At 40.0% G+C, this 13,621-nt stretch overlaps 1 protein-coding gene across 10 annotated transcripts in view; it reads left to right on the forward strand.

Moving 5' to 3' along the window:
- Positions 1-13,621, forward strand: part of LOC117406164 (mitogen-activated protein kinase kinase kinase kinase 4) — a 96,752-nt gene that overhangs the window by 56,720 nt on the left and 26,411 nt on the right. For 5 of the 10 annotated variants that reach the window (XM_059030234.1, XM_059030236.1, XM_059030239.1 and 2 more), the window contains 7 exons: positions 1,790-1,951; positions 3,825-3,911; positions 6,913-7,086; positions 9,730-9,891; positions 10,281-10,523; positions 11,178-11,284; positions 13,379-13,518. In XM_059030234.1, coding sequence (XP_058886217.1) covers positions 1,790-1,951; positions 3,825-3,911; positions 6,913-7,086; positions 9,730-9,891; positions 10,281-10,523; positions 11,178-11,284; positions 13,379-13,518 — 1,075 coding nt within the window. The remainder of the gene's footprint in view (positions 1-1,789; positions 1,952-3,824; positions 3,912-6,912; positions 7,087-9,729; positions 9,892-10,280; positions 10,524-11,177; positions 11,285-13,378; positions 13,519-13,621) is intronic. The other 5 variants (XM_059030241.1, XM_059030243.1, XM_059030237.1 and 2 more) reach the window with 4 other exon arrangements.

Here is a 13,621-nt window from a genome sequence, read left to right on the forward strand (position 1 = left end):
AGTGACATTACACGCTTTTATATAGAAGGAAGTGTCTAAAAGCATCTTTTTAAAGTTCATAAACAACTGATAAATAGTTTCAATGAGACTGGTAGTGAAATTATGGACGATTGATAACTAGAAGTCGGGATTCAAAAGAAATGCTTATTTTGGAAGTTGCTCGTCTTGTCAATCCACAATTACCAAGGAGCTGAAGTTGTCAGGTGCGAAGCATCCCTGCTTTTTGGCAGGGCTGCTACAGTGGTTACTGACAGGAAGGTGGTGGTTGGCGCAAGAAACTCCTATCTCTTTTGTTTAATTTGGCACGCAGACAATGACACCGTTGTGCCCCACGAATTTGTTTTCTCTGCAGACTGGCACCAATTTAACTTTCTTTTTTTTTCTGTGGGCGATAGAATTTAAAAAACACTGTGGTATAGGTTTATAAACTCACCCACGTTTAATATCACAATTTAGTTCTTTGAACATTTAAAACATATCACCTCTGCTGACTAAAAAGGCAGGGACTTAAAGCTTTAAAACTCTGACAACTGTGATTTGGTTCTAGTACTTGATAGATTAACAGTAGCATAAAGCACAAATCAGGGTTTTGGTATGAAGCAATTGTGCAGTATTAGACCTGAACAGATGTGCTTATCACCATGTTTCTACTCTACTGTATGCCATGTTATTCATAAGTAGCGGGGAGGAAATGCATGGTCAGTTCTAGTGGCAGAAGATTCCACACCTGTCACATGCTGCGGTAACATGCACACTCAGGTGTTATTTTTTGTCTTTGCACTTAAACACCTGTAATGCAGTATATCCAGGCAAAATACCTTAAACACAAGTTCAAACTGTTCTGTGTAGTTTGGGAACCATCACAGTCTCTAACTCAGCAAGACACTACCTGCAAAGTATTTAAAATTACAGTGCATTGAAAAGCTAGGTGCCTCAACTAGCATTTAAATTGTGTTGGATTGATGGCCCTAAAGCCCTTCTCTACAAAGCCTGGTTTAGGCAAGTGGTAGATGTGCTTCACACCCCTGTTTTGGAAGGACCACCCGCTACAGAGGCAAGAACAGTGCTCTGGCAAGCATGCCTATACAGTCTCTGGTCTCGAGCTGAAACAATAATGTATGCATTAGTTAAACGGGATACATGCGTGCTACACATTGATATGTGACGAAAAAGCACTAAATCACGATCTGCAGTCCTTAAAATGATTCTTGAATGATCAGTACACATGATTCTCATTTAGTTTTTTGGGTTTTTTTTGCTTTTTAGCAATGTTTTGATTTTATCTTGCTACAAATCACACATTGTCAGACTCATCATATTGTGACAGTACTGTTCAGTTACATCCTTGATTTTGATCTGTTCAAGTAAACGGGTTCAAAACTGACCTGAAAAGCATTTTGCAATCAGTGTTGACCTAAGGGTTTCATATAAGGCTGTACTGGCAAAACACTTAAACTGTGCTTCATACACAAAACACATTCACGCAATGCTCATTACCTGGACCTCCACCACTGTAAATCAAACAGAATATAAATAGAGTTGACAGCCTGACAAGCAGTCGTACTGTAGATGGAAACACACATCAGCCTTTAAATCCCCACCTGAAGAATCTGTGTACAGTACGTGACGCAGTGGGCTGGTGAATCTCTTCAGTGAGTGCACTTTATCTGAAGTAGGTTAGCTAATTGGGCTCTTATTCCCACCTCTGTTGTCAGATGAATTAGTGTGGCTGTAAGTATCCATGTGTCCGCGGGACCGCAAGGTAATGGTCGTTCTTTCATTTCTTTAGCAACAAAGGTGTGAGCGAGAGGTTCGGCGGCAACAGGAGCGGGAACAGAGACGGCGGGAGCAGGAAGAGAAGCGCCGAGTGGAAGAGCTGGAACGCAGGCGCAAGGAGGAGGAGGAGCGCAGGAGAGCGGAGGAGGAGAAGAGGAGGGTCGAGAGAGAGCAGGTAGGATCAGCACTGCTGGGTCCCAGCCAGAAGCTCTAGAACAGGAATGTAGAACACCTATAGTGGACCCATACATGAAATTCATAGCCAGTATCCCACAGTATATTTTGAAAAAACGTCGCTGCTTTCAATAGTTTTATAAATGATCAAAACAGGCAAAATATTATGTTGGTGAATAGAGTAAAAGCAGTTTTACTTTTTAGTTCAAAACATAAGTAATATTAAAGCTCTGCTTTGGCACAACTAATAATTTATATGCAAAATAAATAAATAAATAAATGAATGGACAGACATGAGTGAATATAAGGTATCTGAATGTAACTTAAGTAAATGGTAAAGCAAAATTGTTCTTGTGAAGGCAAAGGTTGGGGTTATCCGGGTTCTCCCCAGACCTATTCAGCTCCCTGTCGCCGCCCTGCTGAAAAAAAAAACCCCGGTCTGCCCGTCTTGCAGATGCTACTGTGCCTTTAACAATAAGGATTGATTGTGCTTCTAGCAGACTGGATCACTTGCGCGTTTTTTGGGTGAAAAAAATAATAATCTTGGAACCACAGCTGTGTTACGTCTTAACACAATATTTAACCAATCAGAAGGGGCAGGTTTTTTGTGTTAAGCACTTCAAGAGGCTAAAACGTTCAAATGACTGCTGAAAAAAACTGTATTTTCAAAGCAAAAATATTAAATGCTTATTGTACTGTAAGGTTATATATAGTACATAATAGCTGTACAAATGCACCAAAAAGTGTTCCTTTTGTTATGATATCATAAATACCCAGGTGCTTGTGAGAGATATTGGGGGTTCATGTATAGAGGCTGTACGCTTATGTGCAGAGGTGCTTGGATTATTACACACTGGTTTCATGCAGCAGTTATGATGGTGACCAAACATGTGTGAGTACTGTTGTGAAAAAAAAAGATTAAAATGAACAGTTGCATTCAAAAAATGTAGAACAGCGAAAAACAAAAATAGACGTGCATTAATAAAATGCCCTGAAAACTTAAGAAAACAATTTAAATGAAGCAATAAGCTCAATAATTAAGCTAAAAAGGAAGTGAAAAGGTTACCGTTTTCTTCTATTTTTTTTTTTGTGAACTCCAATAAACCTAAGTTATCTTTCCCCAGTCAAATCATAGTATCTAAATAAGCCTGGTAATTTACCATAATAAAAAACAGTAAATGAAAAAGAATGTAGAACATAAAAAAGAGCAACCAGATACAGTCAACGAAAGACAACACATTAATCAAATTCTTTTTTGTATTATATATTTAAGGTAAGGGAAGTTTTATTTTTCCGTTAAAAGTGCTCCCGGCTGTACAGAATTCCTCGGGAGAACCCTGGTTATTGGTCACAAACACATACTGAATAGTTATTAAATGGGTAAGGCTAATGACTTGGTCATCATACCCAGACTGTAGTTTCAACCTCAGTGCCATTTTAAACTGTCATGTAATCTAAAAGGATTCACATCAGATATGCAGTTCCCAGATTTTTTCAAATACACAGGGATAGTTAGCAGTATAATGCATATGTTCTGGCTTCGTTGTTTAATTGGATTTCTTTTTAGTGTGACATGTGTCTTAAGATTGGGTATGTACAATATGAAGGTGTATTTATCAAGGTAAATGTAAACAAAGTGCTGCAACAGCAATCACCTCTGTCCATGTGCATGTGGTGCTTCAGTAGAAGAATCAGAAGTGTTAGAATGAACCATATTGGGGGTTAAACCATCCGCAAGAGTCATTTCATAGGAATGGTAAAAACAACCATTTGGGAGATTTTTAGCTCGCACTGAACTGACAGAGAAGGCATGTCTTGCAGTGCTCTGCCTCCTTGTCCCAATATTAATTATTGTGTGTGGTTCTGTGTGGCAGGAGTACATCAGGCGACAGCTGGAGGAGGAACAGCGGCACTTGGAAATTCTTCAGCAGCAGCTGCTCCATGAGCAGGCCATGTTACTGGTAACTCACTGTTATCTTTTTGATTCACAAGTTTGGACGATTTGATCTCGCTGGAGCCTTAGTTGCACTGTGCACCTGGGACACAGCTGCACCTACTGTGTGTGTGTTACAAGCAGCAGCAACAGCAGTGTTTTGTTAAAGGGCTGTCAATATTGTACACTAAAAGCTTTACCAGAGTATTTGGGTACAGCCACATTTATAGCTGAACATTAATGGGGGGATTTATGTGGCCAGGTGCTGTGTTGTTGCTGCAGGCTTTAGAAAGGAAATATGTCACTAAGGCTGCTGCTAAGCTTGTCTTTGGGGTGAGATGATCCTTATCAGCATTGTTAAACTCCTACTGTAATGTGTGCCTAATTTGACCATTATATACAGTGCTGTGAAAGTATTTCCCCCCTGTCTGATTTTCTGCATTTTTGCACATTTTTCACATTGTATTTGGTCAGATTTTTTTGTGGGTTGTTGTAGTAGTATATAGAGGGTCTGAGAGAAAAAATGACACCAAAGTTTGGTAGTTCTTTCATGTGTGCAAGGTAATCAAACATGCAATCTTCAGGTGTGAAAGTTATTGCCCCCCCCCTAGTTAACTCAACCCAATTAAAGAGATAATTAGGGTCAGCTGTTTGAGTACTTTGGTTAACAACCAGGCCTGATTTGGGCCAGCACTGCCCAATATAAATCTGACTAACTTTGGCCCTTACCATCAGAGTGAAGTTGTTAGCACACAGGTTCTAGAGGCACATCATGCCACGAGCAAAAGAAATTCCTGAAGACCTCCGGGGAAAAAAAGTTGTTGATGCCTATCAGTCTGGAAAGGGTTACAAAGCCATTTCTAAGGCTCTGGGGCTCCACCGAACCACAGTCAGAGCCATATTGTCCAAATGGAGAAAGTTTGGGACAGTAGTGAATCTTCCCAGGAGTGGCCATCCTGCCAAAATCTCTCCAAGAGCAAGGCGTAAAATCGTCCAGGAAGTCACAAAGAAGCCTAGAACATCCAGGGATCTGCAGGCCTCTCTCGCCTCGGCTAAGGTCAGTCTTCATGACTCCATCATCAGAGAGACACTGGGCAAAAATGGGATTCATGGCAGAGTAGCAAGGCGGAAAACATTGCTCACTAAGAAAGAACATGAATGCTCGTCTCAAGTTTGCCAAAAAGCACCTGGATGATCCTCAAGAGTTTTGGAACAATATTCTATGGACAGATGAGTCAAAAGTGGAACTTTTTGGCCGACATGGGCCCAGTTATGTCTGGCGAAAACCAAATACTGCATTCCACAGTAAGAACCTCATACCAACGGTCAAGCATGGTGGTGATAGTGTCATGGTTTGGGGATGCTTTGCTGCATCAGGACCTGGACGCCTTGCCATCATTGAAGGAACCATGAATTTTGCTCTATCAGAGAATTCTACAGGAGAATGTCAGGCCATCCATCCGTGAGCTGAAGCTGAAGCGCAGCTGGGTCATGCAGCAAGACAATGATCCGAACCACACAAGCAAGTCTACATCAGAATGGTTGAAGAACAAGAAATTTTAAAGTTTTGGAATGGCCTTGTCAAAGTCCAGACCTAAACCCCATTGAGATGTTGTGGCAGGACCTGAAACGAGCAGTTCATGCTCAAATCCCACAAATGTCGCTGAGTTGAAGCAGTTCTGCATGGAGGAGTGGGCCAAAATTCCTCCACGGCGCTGTGAGAGACTAATCAATAACTACAGGAAGTGTTTGGTTGCAGTTATTGCTGCTAAAGGTGGCGTAACCAGTTATTGAGTCTAAGGGGGCGATTTACTTTTTCACACGGGGGCATTGGGTGTTGCATAACTTTCTTTTAATAAATAAATGAAATATGTGTGTTATTTGTTCACTCAGGGTCCCTTTTATCTAATATTAGGTTTTCGTTGAAGATCTGATAACATTCAGTGTCATAAATATGCAAAAATGCAGAAAATCAGACGGAGGGCAAATACTTTCACTGCACTGTAAATACTGAATCATCATATCTGTTTTTAACAGTATATAAGGTTAAATGTGACATCAGTAAACACATACACTATTACTAACTTAAGAAAGAGGCCTTACCTTGGCTAAGTTTAATGAGAGGGAGTGTCTGGTTATCTCTGATAACCCACCCCATATCATAATTATATTTCTTGATAAGTTTAACAACATATTTTTCTTAATTGTTTGTAAAAATAGGTGGGTAGAATGGTGGCGTTTCACACAATAACGAAAGCAGAGGAAATTGGTAAAGAATCTTGAGACATAACGATAAGGGTGTAACTCGTCAGTAAATAGTGTGGTGAGGTTTGAATGGTGGGGAGCACACAGACAAGCTATCGGAACGAGCCCTTTAATTCAAGAAGTTCAGAATTCCAGCTAACAAGTCACTCTGCGGATTAGCAGTTGCACTGCCACCTGCTGGATGGAGCTGCTTTCCTAAGAAGAGTGTGTCCTGTGTATACATGGAGTTTCCCACAGTCAGCCCTGGATGCCACTGGCAGAGTCTTGATCGTTCAACACAAGTGGCACTTCCTTTTTGTCTCTAGCCCTTCACTGGCCTCCAGTTAGCTAGCCAGATTTATTTTGGTTTTGCTTGTATGTTTTCTGCCAGCCATGCTCACCCCAGGAATTTGTCAGTGGTGCAAATGCTTGTACAGCCAGAGACCTACAGATGATTAGGCCCCAATACCTAAATCTAAAAACTTTAAAAAAAAATAAAATTATTATTCTTTAACCTTAGCTGTGCCCTGGCTGATTTTTAAATTCTATTTGGCCCATTTGCTGCTATGAAGAAGACCAGGATGAATAAATCAAAGGCCGGTGCAAACTTTTCAAATTGAATTAGTTCTGCAAGACTGATCGTCGGAGGCGAACGACATGCCCAGGTAGTCTTTTGGACTCTGGAATGCAAGCTTGAGCCTTCGCGGGCACTGCTAGTGTTAAAGAAGCAAGACCTGACCTGTGTACCCATGTATACCTGAACCCTTGCACTCTCTGTACATCAGGAGTACAAATGGCGGGAGATGGAAGAGCAGCGTCAGGCAGAGAGACTGCAACGTCAGTTACAGCAGGAGCAGGCCTACCTTCTTTCACTGCAGCACGACCATAGGCAGCAGCAACCATACCAGCCCGCAGAGCTGAAACCCCAGCCCCATGAACCAGCAGAGCGAGCGAGAGAGGTGAACCACAGTGCCATTGCTTCTGGCGGATTATATCACACATCACCATAGTCCTAGGGGTGCTCAGTGGTGGCATTGGTGTTGTGAGCAGCATAATCTTGATTTTGATTTACATTTATTTATTTATTTTTTTATTCACTACATAGCTTGAGATTCAGCATCTCATTTTTAAGTAGCTGGCCTGCTGCTGCTTCCAAGTTGTACTGCCAAGACTGAAGTACAAGGTCGGTCAAGTCCATTGACCCGCACAGTGAGCTAGAGGCCAAACTGGGATTTGAACCCAGGATCTCTTGGTTGTTCTTCCTTGACTGACTGCTGGACCGAACTGCCTTCCAACTACTGCCTACTCCATTTCCTTAATAATTCAATAGAGCATTCCTCATAATCATTGTGCTTTATAGGGTGCCATTCCTACGTGAACGGGAGGGTGGGTTGAAGGATTAATTCATACACAATAATCATGATCAGGCTCGCGGCTAGAAACCGCACACATTTTCGGATGGTTACGCTGTGTCAAGTGAGTGATTTACCCAAAGCTACACCCAAAGAGTTTACCATCCTAATGAAGTCTCGCTTGTGTAGCATGTGTCTCTTTCTATAGATACATAATGATGCTTTGAGAACTGCTGGCTTGCTTTGTGTGTGTGTGTGTGTGCGTGTGTGTGCATTTTCTGCATTGCACTGACAAATTAGACTGGGCTTTCCTCAATTTCAGCAAACATTAATAAATGCTTTAATATAAAAATCACTGCAGATGGAGCTGCCTTGTATTTAATGGTCTTAACAATAGAACCGCTTGATTTTTGAACTACCTAGAACCGCCACGTGGGTCACTTTGACCCATACATTTTTAAACTGCTTTGTTATGAAAATGAAAGACATACTATCGGATACAACTGAAAAGTTTTATTCATGAACATCATATCTAACATTTGCATCGCAGAAACACTGTATTTAAATGGACAATTAAACATAAAGGCTTATTTTTAAAATGAGCGCATCTACAGCACGACTACAAACAGTGAAATAATATAATACACATTTCAAAAGAAATGGGTATGTATACCTGTGTACAGGTGTAAACGGGTACATGTACACACAAAACTATAAAACCGAAGTCATTGTTTCTAATACTACATAAAAAGAAAATATAACGCTACTTCCGGTATGACGGCTCCATTGTACTCTATGGAGGAGCGTAAGCGCCTGCCAGCTGACTGTGCCTGCATCCAGGAATTGTGTTGGAAACACAGACGCAGTTCCATTGAACACTATTGTGTAAACTGGTAAATACAAACCTGTAAAATCAGTTGTTTTTTATTACTATATAAAAAATAATTATATAACATACATTTCATATTAGGCACAAGTTGTTATCCTACCTGTCATTTCAATTTGCTGTATGCATCTGAGTGCAGCTTGCCATATTCCAATCAAAATGACTACTTTCACTATTTAAATATTTCCTTCTGATATATTCCCATTTGCATTTGTGGAACAAAATGAAGGATTGTCTCCAAGTACATTTGAAAAATAAGCAACTAGGCTTTCACTGAGCTGGCATCTTGACAAATCCACAATCATAGCAATCTCTGTCTCGTAGTCCATCTACAAACAAAGAGGTTTGAAATAAAAAAAAAAACAAAAAAAAACCATCACATTGACCCATGTGGCGGTTCTAAGTAGAACTGTTTATAACTTTTGAGTTTTATGATTCTGGCTATCAAATGGCATCTGGATATTGAATTAATATATTTAGGAAAAGCCAAAAGGGACATACATATACGATTTACAACGAAAAAGTACATTTTAAATCTAGTGTTAAAGAGTATGTTGTGTTGTCCATACCCCTGCATTCAGAGAGATTGTGATTTGGTGATCTGAAGTTATGCATACATGTTGCTGAGGTGGAGCAGCACGCTGGTATTCTTTCATCATGATGGGTGCGATTTATCTCCAAATCTTTGACTTTCTGCTTCATTGTTAATAATCAAGTCATTGGAATGTCTATGCTACAGTACCACTTTTTTTTATTTTTTTTTTATATAAAGTAATACTGTTTTAGGATGATATAAAACTAATCAAGGAAGTAATTTGTATTTGAGAATTTTCCCAAAATGCTAAATAAAAGTACAGCACTAGAATTAAACTGGCTGGAATTGAATTGTTTGGTAAACAATGATCAATTAATACAATAGCGTTATCGTTTTAGAACCATGAAGCAGAAAACCTATCTTTCCTGATCACATTAGTAGCATCTGCATTTAAGCTTGATGCTTACTGATTGAGCATATGAACCTAATGAAAGAAATAGGTCTATACTGCCTATGATTGATTGGCTGTCCCTTTTGTACAGGGAATATGTAGAAGCCAATTTTTTTTTTTCCCCCACATAATTAAAACGTTATTTCAAATATGTCTTTTCTCCATTTGTACTCCTGATGCCCGTTCGCTATTTATACCATCTATGTGGATGAACGCTTGCGTTTTGTATAGGAAAAGGGGTTTTGTCTCGAGTCTTGTCACGGCATGAACATTATTTATTTATTTTTTTACTTTTAATGCTTACTATTAACTGCCTTGCACTGCCTACAGAATCAAGCCAAGCTTCAAAATAAGATTGTTCCTTATTTGTTCACCCAGGCTGACGAAAGGTTTCGAAAGACTATTCAGGGCTCGCCTCAATCGCAATCAAAACAGCCTAGCAAAGTGTTGGAGCCCCCAGTGCCTTCCCGATCAGAGTCTTTCTCAAATGGCAACTCTGAGCCTGCCCCATCGGCAATGCACAGGCCAATGGAACCACAGGTACAAAATGCATTCAATATTCATTGCTTTCAGGTACAGACAACCAATTAAGACCAATTCGTCTTTAAATATTAACTTAAACGTTGCAGCACCTTCCAGAGACCGCACTATTAAAATATGAACTTTTCCTGTTTTCATGTTCACTATTTCTATAAATGTGTAAAAGTTACACACGCTATATTGTGCATGGACATAATGTGTATATGCAGGCATTTATCTAATTAGACTTGTGCCATAAATGCTAGAGCATGTCTGCTTGTCAGCTTTCATATTTGTATATGTACATATGTTTGTCTGAATTCATTTCCGTTTTCTGTATTTTCTCCTTTTTGTGGCTTGCACACTGCACCAAAACTCAAGCTGAAATTTGTTTGTTCTCTCCCTGTAAGGTACAGTGGTCCCACCTGGCATCACTCAAGAATAGCGCTTCCCCCGTGTCTCGATCCCATTCCTTCAGCGACCCTTCTCCTATTTTTGCACATCTCCATCTTCGCTCTCAGGACCCATGTCCACCTTCACGTAATGACAAGCAGCAAAGCTCTGAGCCTAGGTCCGACATGCCTGACCCCAGCCAAAAGGATAGATACCCAGGGGTCTGGTCTGGAGCAGACAGTGAGGAGGTGCCTCCCAGGGTAAGAGGCAGCATTGAAGGAATCTGTGCTACCTGGGGACAGAAAGGTGGGGTGGATCTTGTGGAATTAATCAGAAGGGCCTGAGGTATTGGCGAAGAAATTAATCCTTAATAAAAAGCCTTTTTACTGCTGGCTTTGAAATATTTAATGGGCAATAAAAACAAACGGAGGAATGCATTATCTAAATTGTGTCGTTCAATACCGAAGAGACGTAAACATTGGATGAAGCAGCACAGCAATCCTTTCTGATAGCCGGTTGCTTTTAGTTTGTCAGTCTCTGCCACCTGCTAATCCAGTTAATTTTCCCCTCTGTGCACTTGCCATTCTGCAGCTTTAGCATCACTCATGCCATGCACACTTACAAAACATTTCGTAGGTATACTCATCCCACAAACCTGTGTTTTTTGTTTGTTTTGTTTAATTGTTCAGTTTTTGGTATACTTTCAGTGGCTGTGTTAGAATGGATGCACTAGATCATTTAAATAATGCTGATTTTATTTTAGCTTTGGAAATACAGTAGTAGGTTTTACGTTTTCGGTGGGACAGCTTTATGGCTTTGAACTTCACATGCGCTTGACAAGGTGTTCATGTATTTGAATGTGCTTGAACTGCTTTAGCACTCCTGTTAAGTAAATGCCTCTGTTTTTTTTAAAGGTTCCTGTGAGGACCACATCCAGGTCTCCAGTGCTGTCCCGTCGAGACTCTCCACTGCAGGGGAGCGGTCAGCCCAGCAACCAGGCTGGCCAAAGGAACTCCACAAGGTTAATGTCCCTTCTCTGACCTAAACACTGAGAAAACAAATGGTTGTGTCTTGCTGCTAAGCCCTCTGATGATACATTTCACTGCAATCTTTTTTCATAGTTCACCTTTTGGGATTTTCAGTTTCCAGACCTTGTTGATAGTCCGGTTTGTTTACATTCACCAAGGTGTGCTTGTCAGCCAAATAGGCATGCAACCTCCAGCCACTGTGTTTTCAGTTTCAGCATTTCAATTCAGTTTCGTAAGATTTACTATTTCAATTTCGTTTGTTTTAAAATTATTTAGCTTTAGTTTCAGTTAACTAAATTCAGAAAGATATATTTCGATTTTAGAAGTTTCTCAGTATCTTTTCATTTTAAGTCTCTCTTAGGTTCACACTGAGTTGCTGCATACAAAAAAACATATTAATCACTTTAAAATTCCAGTTCTCTTTTTTGACAGTGCAAACACATTCATCCATGAGCTTTGGGCAATAGTGCCACAGAGCAGGAATTCATTGCAGCTTGTCTTTGCTATTTTATATAGCATTTTCGTGAAACAATATGAACTCATAATATTAGTTTTTCATGTTTTAATTTTATTTTAAACATTTTCCAGTTTCTTAGCATTTCGTTAAGGAACATTTTTTTATCTTTTCATTTTTGGCCACTTTTGTTTTAGTTTGATAACTGAAAATTAATTTTATATTCAAACTCTGGTGTAGTTCAGGATGAAAAAAGGCTAATTTTTTTTCAAACTGAAAATAAGAAAGTCAGACGTATTAATTGCGGAATGTAACGGCACTCCAGCACAGCAACGGCAACCCTGCTGTAAATATATGCTAATACAGATATTTAGATAGGTACAGTTAACATGCATTCCACAAAACAAAGTTTTTGACAAAGATGACACATACTTGAGAGGTTGCAGTGGCTGAAAGGAGTCAAGGTTTTATAAACACTGTGTTGCCAAGGGAGATTTAAACAGGGCGTGGTATTCTTTGGGGTTTGTCCATAGGTGGCAACTCTTTGCAGTGTATAGAAAAGATCTGTCTAAGCCTGCCATTTGGGTTCTGTCCCTTGAGGCAGTGTGGTCCAGTGGTTTAAGTTCAGGGGTTGTAACCAGAAGGTCACCGGTTCAAATCCCACCTCTGCCACTGACTGACTCACTGTGTGACCCTGAGTAAGTCACTTAACCCCCTTGTGCTCCATCCTGCGGATGAGATGTTAAATCAATATTGACCTGAAACCTGGGAACAAAGTCAGCCCTATAAAACACTTTGTTGGACTTGGACTTCTGGGAAACGATCAATTTTACCATGTGAATAATTGTTGTTACCGAGCAATGGTGAATGAATGTTACAATACAGTCCTTCTTTACAGCTCTTTCTGATTGGTGCAGTTACTTCTCCCTTAGGAACAGGATCACCATCTGTAATCTAGTTTTTCCATTGTAGGCTGGTTATATCTCATCTCAATACATATTAAGCAGATACAATTAACAAATCATAACTGCACTAATGACTCAATAACACAGGCCATTAGAAACAATATGTTCTCTAATCAAGAGATAACATTATCTTGCATCTGCTGTGAAAGTAAGTGCCTCTGGCTAACTCACTGGCATGATATCGAAGATTGAATTGAACCAAGGTTATGAAAAGTACTGTCTCCTATAGTGTATGCAGGTGTATTTGTCTTTTTTTTAAAGGCAACTGTATTTATATCCTCTAGTGTATTTATATCCGTTGCTGTTTTTAGGTTATTTGAATACCCCTGCCCCCCCACCCCCCCCCCCCAATGAGTTTGCAAAAATAAGAGACAAAGCTTCTCAATTTATAAATTGTATTATAAAAAAAGTCCCCCCCTTTTTGATAACGTTCATAGAATAAATCTGGAATCTGATTTAAACAAGCCTGCCTGCCATTTGTTATGCGATACACAACATTTAATTCTGCAGATTAAGACATAAGTACTAAATACAAAAAATACAACTAATGGAGTTAATTCTACATCTGGAATTAACTCCCATTAGTTGTATTTTTTTTTATATTTAGTGTTTATGATCTTTTTGTCTTGGTGATTTTTTAAAGGATTATTTTGATTGTCTCCTGACAGCAATATTGAGCCCAGGCTGCTGTGGGAGCGAGTGGAGAAGCTGGTGCCCAGACCTGGCAGTGGCAGCTCCTCAGGATCCAGTAATTCAGGCTCCCAGCCGGGATCTCAGAGCGGCTCTGGGGAGCGGTTTCGCGTCAGATGTAAGACTACCTTATGTTTCACAACGATTACTCATTTTATCTAGCTTGAGCAGGGAGAGGTGAGGGAGGGGCAAAAAAACAGCACTCTCTCTACACTGGAACT

The sequence above is a fragment of the Acipenser ruthenus genome, chromosome 9 (assembly GCF_902713425.1).
Source record: "Acipenser ruthenus chromosome 9, fAciRut3.2 maternal haplotype, whole genome shotgun sequence".
In the NCBI taxonomy this organism is placed as follows: Eukaryota; Metazoa; Chordata; class Actinopteri; order Acipenseriformes; family Acipenseridae; genus Acipenser; species Acipenser ruthenus.